At 42.8% G+C, this 15,563-nt stretch overlaps 1 protein-coding gene across 2 annotated transcripts in view; it reads left to right on the forward strand.

Annotated features, from left to right (window-relative positions):
- The window catches only part of LOC138288185 (protein NEDD1-like), a 257,865-nt gene that overhangs the window by 84,021 nt on the left and 158,281 nt on the right, over nucleotides 1–15,563 (forward strand). For both annotated transcript variants that reach the window (XM_069229526.1, XM_069229525.1), the window contains exon 6: nucleotides 12,226–12,455. In XM_069229526.1, the coding sequence (XP_069085627.1) occupies nucleotides 12,226–12,455 (230 nt within the window). The remainder of the gene's footprint in view (nucleotides 1–12,225; nucleotides 12,456–15,563) is intronic.

Raw genomic sequence — 15,563 nt, forward strand, 5'->3', positions numbered from 1 at the left:
TTGCTTTGCTTTTTGGTTTCTTGTTTTTTTCCACATAAATCATATGAAGTGTGAGCTTTTTACCTCTCACCCTCTACTGTAGGCTTCTCATTATTGAGGTTACTAGTCAGTGTGCAGTCTGGAGGTGGTAGCAGTTGTGGAGGTTTTTGGTCTAACTACTTTGAGAAACAGTTTCTGGTTCTGCCATCAGGTAGTCTGACAACTCGCAGGATGGGATTAAGAAAAAAAGTCTACAGTCCAACAAAGTCGCCATAAAAGTTCCTTCATTACTTCTGTTTTTTCAGGCTCTCCTTGCTGAGCAATTTGTTCTTCCCGCCAATAAGATCTAACCATAGGGAAACACTCCATAGCCCCAGTAGGTAATGCATCTGCTCTTTGCTCCCAAATTCAGAAATTCTTCTGTGTTTCTGCCAAGGGCTAACTCTACCGGGGCAGTCCTGAAAATGCTCAGTGAGTCTTCAACATGCTGCATGTATAAATGTACGCATTAGAGCTTAATACTGTACTTCAGGAAACTAGGTTGCTTCCATGGCATAAGGAAGATGACAAAAGTTACCATGAAATTTTTGGGAGCCACTGGGGTTACCGCAACCTACATAAGACTAAATTAGAATCTCCAGAGCAACTTAATGTCCATGACACCATCTACCCTTTGCCATTGTGTCCTGGGGGTGATGAGCCCCAAACATCGTACATCCCCTATCTCTTAGCACCCAAATGAAGATGAAAGCTCATTTGTTTGAATAGCTTTTTACTGATCAGAACCGCGACTAAGTATTCTACATTGTGAAGATGGAAAAGAAGGAAACTGTCTGCTTAGCAACATGGTAATCCTGACTCGAGAAACTAGTTTTATACTCTACTCCATCCCTCCTGACCGCAGTTACTTGCATCTCCTTGGAGGCCTACACCATATCAGATCCACAATGTTGAGTTGCTTTAGGAGAACTTTAAAATCTGTCTTGCTCGACGGAGTTGTAACCACTGGGCACTATCACTCCATTTGATTCCAAGGCCTGGAAAATGCGACTGCATAGACCTCATGAAGCATGTTCATCCTTCACCTTTGCTCCTGGTTGCTACCCACTGCACGGGCCTATGGATGAGTACCATATAGATTGAGAACATTGCACAGTTATGCTGCTAATGGCAGCACCACCATCTAATTGCTCTACAGGGCCCAGATATTGAGGCTGACATATACACAAGTTTGTGCGAGGCATATAATCCAGAAGATGATTCCTCTTCAAGGTGTGTTCATTGGACACATCCTAGATGGCCTCATTATCTGAATCTTGTTAAAGGAGTGCTCCTTTTCTCCCAAGAGATTAGGAATATGAGTGCTGTCATTTGCATCGTATGTCGGAGTTTGGGTGATGTTTGAAATCTAAAAAAAATCTCTGTTTTGTTGATGAGCAAAATTTATAAAAAAAAACACAGGGCCCTTTATGATGGTTCTGTTTTATCCCAGTTATCTGTTCAGTCATTCATATTCGGATGTGCTGACTCAATGCAAGAACAGTTTCTTCTGTCTCTTCTTAGTCATGCAGGAAGGGAAACCTTGAACAACAAAAATAGATCCTGCAATTTGTGACAAGTAAAATCAGTTAATGATTGATTTAAATGCAGCCAGAAAATATGGTTTGGTTTATTCAACTTTGTTCAGGTTTCTCTTCATTACAAAAGAAGTTCAATGCCCCATTGGCAAGGGTGAAAGGACTGGGCGAGTGCAACCAGTGGGGAAAAGTATATTGATAGTTTAAGATCGTATACCAGCCTAGACATTTCCCTCATCTCAAAGCAGTACCTAGCAGAATTTTATTGACATCCTTTTAAAAGCAAATAGTTAGTGGAACCTTGACCAGCAAAGCTTGGACCGTGGGTGATATGCATGATAGGCTTTGCAGTGTTCAGAGAAAGAAATTGCCTCTAAAATGTCCTTCTCTTCCAAGGCATCTACAAATCAAGACTCAGACTTTGAGTTAGCTTCCTTCCAGCAATCATGGAACATGTAGACACAATGGTGGGCAAGTGCATTCTGGAAGTGCCCCATTTTACCTTGATGCCATTGAATCTTTGTCTCTTAACCATACCCCACTGTTCAAAGAGTCATTGAAGATGGTAGTTCTGGACCACACTCTTTTGGTCATCGGAAAGAAATGATTTTTGTGTGATCAACCTTGGAGATTGTGCTCTCAGTCTGAGTTATTTCACTGAGTTGTTACAGGGAGAGAGCAATGCCAGCACAAAGCCTCTTGTTTTATTTTTCCTCAATGCCCTCAGTGCCTTTTGCTCTGTAGCCATTAATCGACATGTGAACGTCCTCCCTATCTAATTGAAGATCCTCCTTTCTATTGGAACCTACTCTGGGAAGAGCCTTTGGGCAGTCTGTTTCAATATAATCAAGATCATGGAAGTATAATCATGAAGCTGGCGGGGTGGGTAGATGTACAAAAGTTGTCTGTCGCACAGACATTAGTCAGCATTAGGACTGTGACCAAGGAAAGCCAGAAAAGAGTGTCTTTGGCAGGACAGTATCTGACAAGTTGTCAAAATGAAGCTCCATTTGGACCTCATAAAATACAAGGCAATTACATTTTTTAAAGCAGGCAAAGTACAGAATCTGAACATAGTACTCTTAGTTTTATTCAGACTGTTTGTAGAAGCACTGACCTCACGTTTGCACCTACAAAGCATTGTGTCCCTGTCATCATGATATCATCATCATCCAATCAGTGTAACATGTTCTTGTTTTATACTTGGTTTGTTCAAAAGCAGCTGATGAAGTCTCTTTAATCATTTATTGTTGTTATACTTATGATGAAGAAAAATGTTGTTTCGTCAGAAGTTGACAGTGTTACCCAGTAAACAGATTTTATCTGCAAAGAAAGGTTAAAAACCTAGGGAAATATATTACCTTTTCAGTACTGAAAAATATACTAGCGCAGATATGTTTTGGGGAAATCTCCAGCCCTCATACTTGTTCAGGTACCTAGGTGGGGCTTAGGGCAGAAGCAATGTCTTTATTTATTTACATTTTTAGTACTAGTGGAGTTCAAATTCATGGAAAGCGGGAGGGTGCTGGAGCAGAGGACGTAAGCAAAGTTATGTCAAGAGATTCTAATTTAACGTACATGTTTAAAGTGGACTATAGGGTATCTACTGTATGGAATAAGCGATATGGACCTGTATAGTGCCTCTCTAACTGCAAAGAACGGGATCCCTTTAAAACAGAGGGAGGAATTGACTTCATCTAGAGATATTGTAGCAGACCTCTGGCATATTTCAGGGCTAAGGGTTAACCGTCCAAACTCACACTTCCTCCTGTTTGTACACAAATCTTCACACAGATTAGTCAGGCTTGGTGCCCGCAGCATACATTGAGCCACCACCACATTCGGTTATTTAAGTATCATCATCTACCACACCCATTCTGACTTGTTGGACAGCAACCTGGGCAGAGCTGCAAGATCATTGTGTTCCTAGGTGGCTTTCTGGACTTTTTACCATTATCTGCCCCAAGCCTTATAGCATTCTCCATGAAACTAATGGTTCCTAGGTTACCTTATTACTTTGTAAACCTTCCCCTTGTGAGTCCAAAGAAGTATTTTGGACTGTTAGACTTGCTGATGACAACCTTCTTATAGGAAACAGGGAGGCGCAGAATAAAATTGGCTATGCTGAGTCTGCCGCTGGATAAAAGTGGATGGGGAGCTCCCGACTTTGAGTATTACCTGGCTGTCCAGTTCCAGTAGCTATCCAGGTAGATGGTGGGAACTCACTTGCAAGAAACTGGATACTCAATTGCCCAGGACCAAGCCCCAGCACTAAACGCACTACTATTCCCTGGGAGAGGAGGGATCAGTCAATCATAGTATTTGTAGAGCGCGCTACTCACCCGTGAGGGTCTCAAGGCGCTTTTGAGGGGGGGGGACGACTGCTACTGCTCGAACAGCCAGGTCTTGAGGAGTCTTCTGAAGGTCAGTAGGTCCTTGGTCTGCCGTAGGTGGATGGGGAGGGTGTTCTAGATCTTGGCCACGAGGTAGGAGAAGGATCTGCCTCCGGATGTTGTTCTGTGGATGCGTGGGACGGTGGCAAGGGCGTGATCGGTGGAGTGGAGCTGACGGTTCAGGGTGTAGAATGTGAGGCGATTGTTGAGGTATGCTGGTCCTGCATTGTGGAGTGCTTTATGTGCGTGGGTTAGGAGTTTGAATGTAATCCTTTTTGTTGACGGGAAGCCAGTGTAGGTTTCTTAGGTGGGCTGTGATGTGGCTGTGGCGGGGGATGTTGAGGATGAGGCGTGCGGAGTCGTTCTGTATCCGTTGCAGTCTTTTCTGGAGAGCTGCCGTGGTTCCCACCTACAGGGTGCTGCTGTAGTCCAGTCTGCTGCTGACGAGGACCTGGATAACCGTCCTTCTGGTTTCGGTGGGGATCCACCTGTAGATTTTGCAGAGCATGCGAAGGGTGTTGAAGCAGGAGGACGAGACGGGGTTGACTTGCTGGGTCATGGAGAGCGAGAAGTCAAGGATGAAACCCAGGTTGCAGGCTTGGTTGGTGGGCGTTGGTGCGGCTCCCAGTGAGGGCGCCCACCAGGAGGCATCCCAAGCAGAGGGGGTGGGGCCGAAGCTGAGGACCTCCGTCTTGTCTGAGTTAAGTTTTAGTCGACTGTTCTTCATCCAGTTGGCTATGGCCTTCATTCCCTCATGGAAGTTGATTTTAGCCGTGGAGGGTCCTTGGTGAGGGAGAGGATCAGCTAGGTGTCGTTGGCGTAAGAGATGATATTGAGGTGAGATCGGACGATTTTGGGGAGCAGTGCCATGTAGATGTTGAAAAGTGTCGGGCTGAGGGAGGAGCCCTGTGGTACGCCGCAGATGGTCTTGGTGGCTTCAGATAGGAATGGTGAGAGGCGGACTCTCTATGTTCTGTCGGTGAGGAAGGAGGCGATCCAGTCTAGGGCCCTGTTGCGGAACCCTGCGTCGTGGAGGCGTGTGCGCAGGGTATGGTGGCAGACGGTGTCAAAGGTGGTGGAGAGGTCCAGGAGGATGAGGGCTGCTGTTTTGCCTTTGTCCAGGAGGGTCCGGATGTTATCGGTTGCAGCGATGAGGGCGGTCTTGGTGCTGTGATTGCTGCATAAGCCGGATTGAGATGGGTCCAGAGTGTTGTTTTCCTCCAGGTGGTGGGACAGTTGCCTGTTGACAATCTTCTTGAGTACCTTGGCCGGGTACGGGAGCAGGGAGATTGGGCGGTAGTTTTTGAGGTCCTTGGGGTCCTCCTGGGGTTTCTTGAGTAAGGCGTTGATCTCGGCGTGCTTCCAGTTTTCCGGGAAGGTGGCGGCCTCAAAGGAGCAATTGATGATCAAACAGAGTTGGAGGGCGATGGGATCAATCCTTCTCTTTGTGGCTAATGCTATAACATTGGCACCACACTGCTGTTTGCCCCTGCACTACTCCTACGCGGACTCCTCATGGAGTCAAAACCTCTTTCGGCCCAGGAGTCGGGGACGTGTGAAGGGGCTGATCGCCACACCCTCAGGGACTCATACCAGGCGAGGGTGCTTATGGCCTTCTACACGTTACATGACTAGTTTAATCTCCCACAAGACCATTAAGTACAATATGGGAGGATTTAAGGATCCCTTAAGAGGCATTGGGGTATAACCCCTGATGTGCCCCTTACTAATGCTTTGCTGTTGGCACTACATACTATGGGGCATGGTCGCAGATTAGTAACTTGGTTGTGTAGGGCGATACAAGAGCACACCAGTGTCTTCCTACAGCCCTTGAAGGAGCCATGTGAGGCACTATCGAGAAGGGCTTTAAATGATAAAGAATGGCAGAGGCCCTTAGAGTATTGTTTGAAGGTCTTCAGAAATGTGTAACTGCACTTTATTCAATTAAATGTTCTACACAGGGCATACCTAATACCACAGGATATTTATCACCTATTCCCAGGGGTGTGTACTGCCTACATTCACTGTTATCACTCCCTCTGAGAATTCAGACACGCCCTGTGGAAGTAGTGCCCATCACTGTAACTATTGGGATGCGGTCCGGAACACTATAGCAACTGTGATGGGCAAACCAAGGATGACATCGGACGAGGCCTTCCTGATAGGTTTTCGGATCTCATGTTCCTGCTGTCCAAACAGTCCATTACAATGAAGTAGAGATCTGCGCACACACTGTTAAGTGTGATCTGGCTTACAGATGCCTTGGCCTGGGCTGAAGCATAAGGGAGGTCCCTCCACAGGTAGGAGGACAGAGTTCTGAGATGCTATTAAATTTCAGATCAGTGGGATGCTTTGATGCAGGACCTAAAGCACTATAGAGAGGATGGTGGCAGTCTCCCATAGACCCCCAAGATCGGGGGAATGCAGGTACACATAATATGGCTGGGCCAGTGACAGATTGCCCCAGCCGAAGTCCCTAAAGTTCCCTGGTGGGGGCTGCTCCTTCTCAGGCGACCCATAACAATTCTGTTGTATTAAGCTCATGTGGGAATGGAATGTAGGGTTGGAATGTAGAAGGTTGGTGTTGGAATGCAGGGCTTTGAAAACTGTACAGTTGCCTCTCTGTGTCCACCCTGCTGGTATGCAGTACTGAAGAGTAAAGAATTGTAGTGAAATTACAACTTATGCAGAGTACCCTCTTTCTTCATTTGGGGACAAGTGGAGAACTGTGCGCATCCGCACTGCAACAGAGTGGTGTGTATGTATTCTCACCACGTCTACTTTCAGTGAATGATTCCCGACGCCTAGGCTTACAGAGGAGCGGTATCGGTAAAGCACCGAAGAGCAGCATTGGAAGGTGGGCAAAGGTATTATTTTTTTTTTTCTCTTTTCTTAACTTGGACAAATCTGAGGAACTGTTGGGTTTGGAGACTGCGGGTACGAAACGCTACTCAAGGGTGGCACTGATGATGCGGACAACATACTGTCGGTGAGTGACACAGCGCGTTCAGTCTACGTTGATAACGCATGACGTGTTGTTGTCATGACAACCAGTACACCTAGTATTTCCGTAGCAAGTACACGCTGGCACAAACAGCAGAAAGGAAACAATTCGGCTCACGAACGTGCATTTCGGAGATGCGCACACCAGAACTTTTAAAGCGGATTACCTAAGAATTAATAAAAAGGTGATTCGCACACCAATAAAATTTAATTGTATGGTCAATTCGCAGCCTGCAACGCATATATTCTTTGCATTTAGTAAAATCACAATGCTGCAATCAGTAATGCCTCCAGTCCTGTTTTTAGCATCGCCAGGTTTACCTCCCGTCAAGTGGGAACAATGGAAGGAAGGATTTGAAGCATATTTAGACGCAATTGAGGGTGAAGTATTCAGTCAAAAGAAGAAATGTGCATTGTTAAAACATTTGTTGGGAATGGAGGGTAAAAAAGTGTTAAAACATTTGCCACGAGTACTTGTTGCAGGTGAGAGAGATGAAATTGATGAATATGAGTCAGCTGTGAAAGCATTAGATGCACGTTTCAAGAAGAAAAAGAATGTTGTAATGGAATTACATAAATTTTACAGGAGACAACAAATGCCAGATGAGTCAATAGAAAACTTTGTAAGTGACTTAAGAATGTTGGCTTCAACGTGTTATTTTAAAACATTTGAAGATGAAGTAATTCATGACCAAGTGGTGGAAAAATCTAATAATAATAAGATTCAGGAAAAATTATTGACAATAGATAATCTCACGTTATCAAAAGCGGTAGAAATTGCCAGCAGTATTGAATCGACAACTAAATCTATCGAGCAGATGAGTATGAAAGTTGAAGTACAGAGTTTGCAATTGCAATATAATAGCAAGCAAATAGATAGGAAGATAGCAACATCCAGTGAGATTAGAAGGAAACCAATTAAATGTTATCGCTGTGGTAGCAAAAGACATTTAGAAAACTCTCAGTGGTGTCCAGTGCTAGATAAATGGTGCAATAAATGCAAGAAAAAAAGTCATTTTATTAGAGTATGTAAAGGCAATTGGGTTAAAGATGCAAAAAATGTCAAATCAGTTAATGTAGTAGAAGGCGGTACAAGCAGGAGTCTAAGTGACTCAGTTGAAGACTGTTGTATTTGCAGTAGAGGAAAATGAGGAGATGGTATCTACAAAGAAAAAAGAAAATGTTACAATGGTGACGGAAATCCCTTTTAAGAAACCCTTCTGTTCCATCGAGATCAATTGGATCAAATATGATATGATGGCAGACACTGGCTCTTTGTCTACATTAATCAATGTGGGTGAATGGAGCAAGATACAGAATGGGGAATTAAGGAACTCAAGGTGAAGCCAATAGCATATGGTGGCAAGTCCATTGAAGTCGTAGGTGAATTTGATGCAAACTTGAATTTTAAAGGCAACCAGACCGTATCGATGGTGTCCGTGGCACGCAGTGGAGGCAATTTATTAGGTGAGTTGGATCACCGGAAATTGGAAATCGTTTTAGATCGGAACAGCCCTGAACAAGTGATACTAAGTAAGGATATAGTATGCTCTGTGTCATTAAACAATTGTGCTTGGACAGGGAAATTTCCAGAGGTGTTTAACAATGCTTTGGGTAAAATAAAATGATTCAGCCATAGCATACAATTGAAATCAGGAGTAGAACCTGTTGTTCACAAACTTAGACATGTACTAATTGCGATGAGAGAAGAATTAACAAAGGAATTACAAGGGTTGTGTGATCAAAACATCATAGAACCAATAGAAGGTTCTGAGTGGTTATCTCCGGTGGTATTGGCTGTGAAATCCAACAGAATGTTAAGTATGTGTATTGATCTGAGAGACCTCAATGAAAGGATATGGGTTGGCAGGCATCCTTTACCTAACATTACAGAAATGTTGTCCAATTTAAAAGGAGAAAAAGTGTTTACAACCCTTGACTTGTCATCAGCTTATCATCAAATAGTGTTACATACAGATTTGTGCCATTTAGCATCCTTTGTCACACCAAATGGGGCATACAGATTTAAACGTATGCCATTTGTTTGGCGTCAGCCTCATCTGTGTTCCAAAGGGTGATGGAAGTGATGTTTAAAGGCATTGAAAGAGTAAGATGCTGCCGAGATGATATTCTAGTGTGGGGAGTAAATCATGAAGAACATGATGAAAAAGGCGTCACATTGGAAGCAAGTAAATATCATTTCGGAATGAAAAGTGTGGAATATTTGGGACACAAGTTATCGCATAGGAGAGTAGAACCAAAAGAAAGTCTAATAAAAGCCATAAAAGAATTTCCTGCACCCCAAAATAAGGATCAGTTGAGGTCATTTTTTGGGATGTTGGAATTTTATGCACGTTTTATTCCTAAGTGTGCTGAACATACGAAAGAAATGTGAATGTTGTTAAAGAATAATGTCAAGTTTGAGTGGACAAAGGAGAGAGATAATGAATTCAATATGATAAAACATGAAGTTGCGGAAGCCATTCCTTTGAAACAATTTCATACGAGGGATCAGAGCATTGTGGTGACTGATGCAAGTCAATTTGGTTTAGGAGCTGTATTGATGCAATCCAGGAATGGCAAAGATGAAGTGGTGGCATTTGCTTCTCGGCCTTTGAGAGGAGCTAAATCCACATATTTGGTCATAGAACGGGAAGCTTTGGCGTGTTAATGGGGAGTGAATTATTTCAGGAAATATTTATGGGGCACAGAGTTTATTTTGCGAATGGATCACAAGCCATTGGTCAGTTTGTCAACTAAGGGGGCTTCTAAAGCGACTCAAAGAATTGCCAAATGTCATTATAGGTTGCAAGAATTTCAATTCAGGTTAGAATACATTCCTGGATGTAGAAACATATTTGCAGACTGTTTGTCACGTCTTCCGATGAAGGCAGATACAGAAGAAGTAGATGATGGTTTCTCTGTTGTAGCTTGTAATATGATAGATGAAAAGGAGTGTCTGCAAGAAGGAGAATGGAAAGAAGCTGTGAAACAAGATAAGGTATTGCAAGAATTGATTTGGTGGTTAAGTTGTGGATGGCCAAAGACTTAGGTGGATGATGAGATGAAGGTATATAAGGACATTTTTCAGGAATTAAGTCCTGTTGGAGGTGTTTTGAGACAAACAAATTTGCTAGTAGTGCCACAAGCGAGCGTGGTCAAGTATCGAGTTTAGCTCATGAAGGCCATGTGGGATTGAGTGCTATGAAAAGAAGGATTAGAGAGACTTTTTGGTGGCCGGGCATGGACAGAGACACAGAACATTGGGTCAGAGAGTGTGTGTCTTGTGCGTTGAGTGACAAGTCCCAAGTAATGGTGCCCAGTCCGGTAGAAGCAGTATCTGTACCAGATAAACCTTGGCATAAATTAGACATGAACATTTTTGGACCAATGAATATGCTGAATAATAGTCATAGGTTTGTTATTGTATTTTGGATTCTGGCCAGAGGTAAAGTTGGTTAAGACTGCAGACTCTAAGGCAGTAATGATATTTTTGCGTGATTTATTCATGAGGGAAGGTGTTCCATCTGAAATAGTCACGGACAATGGGGTGCAATTCAGTCTACGGAGTTTAAAGACTTTATGGGTAAATGGGGTGTGAAGCATGTAACTACTTCTCTATATCATCCTAGGAGCAATGGATTGGTGGAGAGGTGCAACTGTGTGATAAAGGATAATGTGCAATTATCATTGGCGAATGGGTTGAAATGGAAAAAGGAATTGGGAGAATTGATTTGGGCTTTACGAACTACTCTTAATCTTGTTACAGGAATGTCATCTTTTGCTTTACTCAAGGGAAGGGAGGCGGCAAAAAAATTAGTTCATCCTTGGATGAATGACTTAGAGGTATCAAAGGATAAGAAAATGAATGTGATGAAAAAACAAGAGAATGCACAGAGTAGATATGTAACAGCAAAGGAAGGAAAATCCATGAAAGTTGTAGAAGGTGATTGGGTTCGTGTCAGATTACCAGGAATAATTGTTAATGGAAATTCCAAATTTTCTAGTCCCAAGAAAGTGGTATGTGTAAAGAGGTGTATGGTCAAATTGGATGATGGTAAGTGGTGGAACAAAGAAACAGTAGCCATACAAAATAAAGTGGGAGCAACCCCAGAAAGGGACAAAACAAATTAATCGGAACCTAGTAAAGACTTGTGTTGTAGGAGATCTTCAAGAGAAAGAAGGAGACCAGGATGGTTACAAGAATATGCAGTGTAAGCATTAAAGAATCTTGAAAGGAGACATTGTATAAAGTGTTCTTTATATTAGTACACAAGGTTTTATTATTGCTCAAGGTCTATAGAAATAGTGAGAAATTTAAATTCAAATGTTAGTTTTGTTTCATTATTGAAAAGGGGAAGATGTGTTGTATTAAGCTCGTGCAGGAATGGAATGTAGGGCTGGAATGTAGAAGGTTGGGGTTGGAATACGGGGCTTTGAAAACTGTACAGTTGCTGCTCTGTGTCCACCCTGTTGGTATGCGATACTGAAGAGTAAAGAATTGTAGTGAAAATACAACTTACGCAGATTACCTTCTTTCTTCAAATCCATATTAGACCATGAGCTTCAAAAGCAGTGGATCTCGAGACACAGCAGTCCTATAGAGGCTGACACGCAAGAACAGGTCCTTACCCGTGCTCGCACTTGTAAGCGGCAGCCTCTCGGTTGAAGGGCAGGGTGGCAGATAATCCCATCACAGTCTCACATTACACATTACTCCAGGTGGTTCAGGAAGGGACGGGGTAGTCATAGTTATTCATCAGATATTAGTAGCTAAGTGGGGAAAAATACATATCACTTGTGGATGCTCTGGCAGGGCGGGGTTTCAGCCTTTGCGAGATAAGAAAGTGTATTGGCATTATCCAGGTTGCCATTAAAGCCATATATTTACATGCTTAATGTTGTCATTCAGTCTCCGACAGAGTAATGTAAACCTTAAAGCTTATTTGAAAAAATCTAGAGCTGTTGTAGGAGAGGCCATGGTGTGTTTGTGCAAGTAAGAGAGACAGCAGTTAAACAGATGGTGGCTCTGGGATATGCAGCACTGGTGGACAATGGAAGGGATGTCACTGGTTCTGGTAGTACATTGCTCAGGCTTTGTATAGCTTTGGATTTATTACAGGAATGATTAAATATATAATGGTATCTGTATGCTTTTGTGATTTCCCCTTTGCTGAGAACCTGCATAGGTGAGTAGCATATCAAACTAAGTGATGCTTGTTTTTTACATTGAACAGTTTTCTTCCAGCTTACTAAATGTTATTTCTTTTCAGCCCATTCGACATTTAAAATACTCTGTCATAAAGAAATCTTTGCTTGGTAGCGTATCGGACAGTGGAAATGTAACCTTGTGGGATGTAAACAGTCAAAATTCCTGTCACATCTTCGACAGTGCACACAAAGCCCCAGCCACCGAAATCTGCTTTTCTCCTGTGAATGACCTACTATTTGCAACCACTGGTTTAGATAAGAGAATCATTTTCTATGACACTGCAAGTAAAAAGTAAGTATTACTCTGTTGTATAAGTGCTGTATGTGTATGCGTTTATTGTCCAGCCTGATTATATGTTATATGCAACACTGAGATTAATTGCTGTGGACGCCCTGTTGCATATGGCAGTGTGTTATTAGTTTCACAGAATCTCATGATGAATCTCTCTATCATTACCACCTAGTTTTGAAAGCTGAGCTGTGAGAGACTGCTTTGAAAAGCCAATGCAGAGATGCTGTTCGGTTTTATTTTTATACTGGAAAGATGGACCCTGTTAGTATGTGTTTCTCATTGTGTCTTGTTCCTCCCGCTGTCCAATTCCTCGTTTTCTACTAATAGTCAAAACGTTGCTTTTCATGCATTACCATTTAGTTTTTATGGTGGAAAGCATTTTTTACTGTTAAGATCTTTTTTCTTAAGCGTGGTGCTGCAGTTCCTACTCTGTTAATCATCAAATGAGCATGGCATAAGAACCCGTTCCATTGGGTCTGTTGTCTGCCAGCTGAGTTCCGAGATAAGACCATTGCCAGTAAGTTGTAGTTTGCCCACCCCAATCTTGGGGTTTTGGGAGGGCGGGGTGGAGTACAAACAGACAAGATTGGCAAGGGGTTGCTTCATATATGAAAATGAAAGCTCTCCCTTGGGACCTTATGCAGTCTTTGACATGGTAGAGATTAACATCCTAGAATGTTGCTCGAAGGAAGCAGGCTTTGAAGACGGTGCTTCTCTGGTTTCTCTCATTCCTAGAAGCGATCACACAATCTGTATCACTTGGGAACTTTATATCTGCCAGCATGGTGTCACAGGGGTTCCCAGTGGCTAATGCATTCCCACCTGTATGTCTGCCCCCTTTCCCGCCTTAGCCAGTCTTTTGGATACTCTGCACTTTCATATGCATATGATACAGATGTGTCTCTTAACTTTCAACAAAATGTTCATAACTGCATGTGGGCTCCTTAGCTGTGGATGCCTCCTAAATTTTGAAATTTAAATGCCAGTAAAACTGTAATACTGATTACCAGAAACAAGAGCATCAGGGCAGCTCTTCATGACTGGTAAGTGTGGATACTGCTCAGCTCCTCTCTTCCTAAGGACAAATTCCTCAGCATTCTCCTGGACCAAAAGGTTGCAGTAAATGGTGCTCCAGTTTTCTTGTACTGTAGCCATGATGATGTGCTCTTCAGTTTTCTTTGTAATGAACTTCATACTTCTTCTGTCACCACGTTTCCTCTAAACCAGACTCTTGTAATCGCTTATATCTGGCCTCCCCAGCTTTTATTTTGTTGAAACTCCAGAGTCCAGAACGCTGCAGTGCATCTCATGTGCTAAATGTTTAACTTAGATCACATCTCTAAGGGATTTTACACTGTCTTGCCGCTGAGTAAAGAATTCAGTTCACATACAAGTATTTAATGCATAAAGCCTCTTACCATACGGGGTGCTTCTGCATAGCCTTACTCTTCTTCCTTTTGTTCCATCAATAGCTCGCTACTCTGGGACCCAGCTCTTCCTACAGGTTCCTTAACGAGATGTGTCCAAAAGGGAGGTCTCTTCCCCACGTTTTTAAGTAAAAAAATGTGACTCCCATTACCACCCAAAGTGAGGCACAATAAATCATTCTTTCTATGTATGAAGACCTGGAAAACCTCTTTAATTTACTAGATGTTCTTTCCAGCCCAGCTACTTGCATATGTTCTTGTTATTTTCTTTTAACAGCACTGGCACATGTTGCACGTTAGAAGAAATCATGTTATCTCTCAAAGTTCCTCTGTCATAAGGAAAACTTGAGGTGCTCTGGAGGTCTACATGCTACAGAGAACAATTAATTGTCCTTTTTTTTACTTCCTCAACATGAAGGGGTCAATAACTTCCTTCAGGATGATCAATTAATTCATTGATCTGGGAGGGCACTTTATTTTGTTATGTTAAACTAAACTAAGAACAGTTCTTCAAATATTACAACCACAAGACCCTGAATCGTTGAGATTTATTGGAAAAAAGCATCAAATCTGTGGTTGACACATTGCAGCATCAGTGGTGCATAATTTGTTAGTATGTGGAGGAAGCTATGCAGTCAGTACTTTGTGTTTTGTTTCTGCAGCAAACACCCAGGTAGCACTCTTAACACGGTGCCCTTATTTGAAGCAGGAATCCATGGGACCATGGTAGTGCAAGTAGTATAAATGTAGTCTGTCAGAAAATCACAAGATAAAATCCATTGTCAACACCTGACGTGGTCCAGCTGATGTTTCCTGGAGCTGAATAAGTCTGGGTTGTAATTAGGGTCATATTGTATATTCTGTGACTAAGTCTGTATTATCTGCTATCACATGTGGAAGAACCAACATTGTAAAAGGTGTAACGTTTTGGCAGTTCAGCAGGTTGAGAATCGTGTTGTGGAACCAAATGTCAATTTGGATCCATCCACTGACCGGATGGAGTCACATTGTACTTTTACAGCAAAGATAACAAGTGCGGCTGTGCTAAGTATTGGTCCAAGTAGTTGCATGGAGCTCTGAAGTTGATGAGCTTATCAATAGTAACAAAATCTGAGGCACGCACTAAACAAACAGGTTGCAAACAGTGGGTGGGCAGAAGGAGGTCTAAAATGGATACCAAGTAGACAGTCACATTAGTGCAGTCTCCTTACTTTGGGACTTGGCACTGTCTGCCTTGGAAAAAGTCCAGGTCTGCACAAGGTGGCCCTCCACTCTATAGTGCACGCAGTCTTTGATCCACCAGAGGGCTCTGAATTCCGGCTATCTCTAGGAGTTCTGGGTAAATGGAGGATACAGATGCAAAGGGGTAGGACGAGGTTGTAGTGGTCTTGTTCTTTGGTCTAGCTTGTCTTTGGTCATATCAATCATGCTGCTCAAATTTCATTTGCATGGTTAGGTTTATGAGGCCAGGCATAGTAGCAAGACCGGGTACCACTTGGTCAATGATATATTGCCCAGCAATGAAACACCCTCTCTCTGGATTCCACTGACCAATCCACCTTGATCTTCTGCTGCTGAATCTTAGCAATATACAATAATGAGATCACGGTTGCCTTATCTCGCATGCATCAGTACAACCTCATTTGGTGCTGGTCGTAGTTGAATTCAGACAAAGACTTAC

Source organism: Pleurodeles waltl, chromosome 4_1 (genome assembly GCF_031143425.1).
Source record: "Pleurodeles waltl isolate 20211129_DDA chromosome 4_1, aPleWal1.hap1.20221129, whole genome shotgun sequence".
In the NCBI taxonomy this organism is placed as follows: domain Eukaryota; kingdom Metazoa; phylum Chordata; class Amphibia; order Caudata; family Salamandridae; genus Pleurodeles; species Pleurodeles waltl.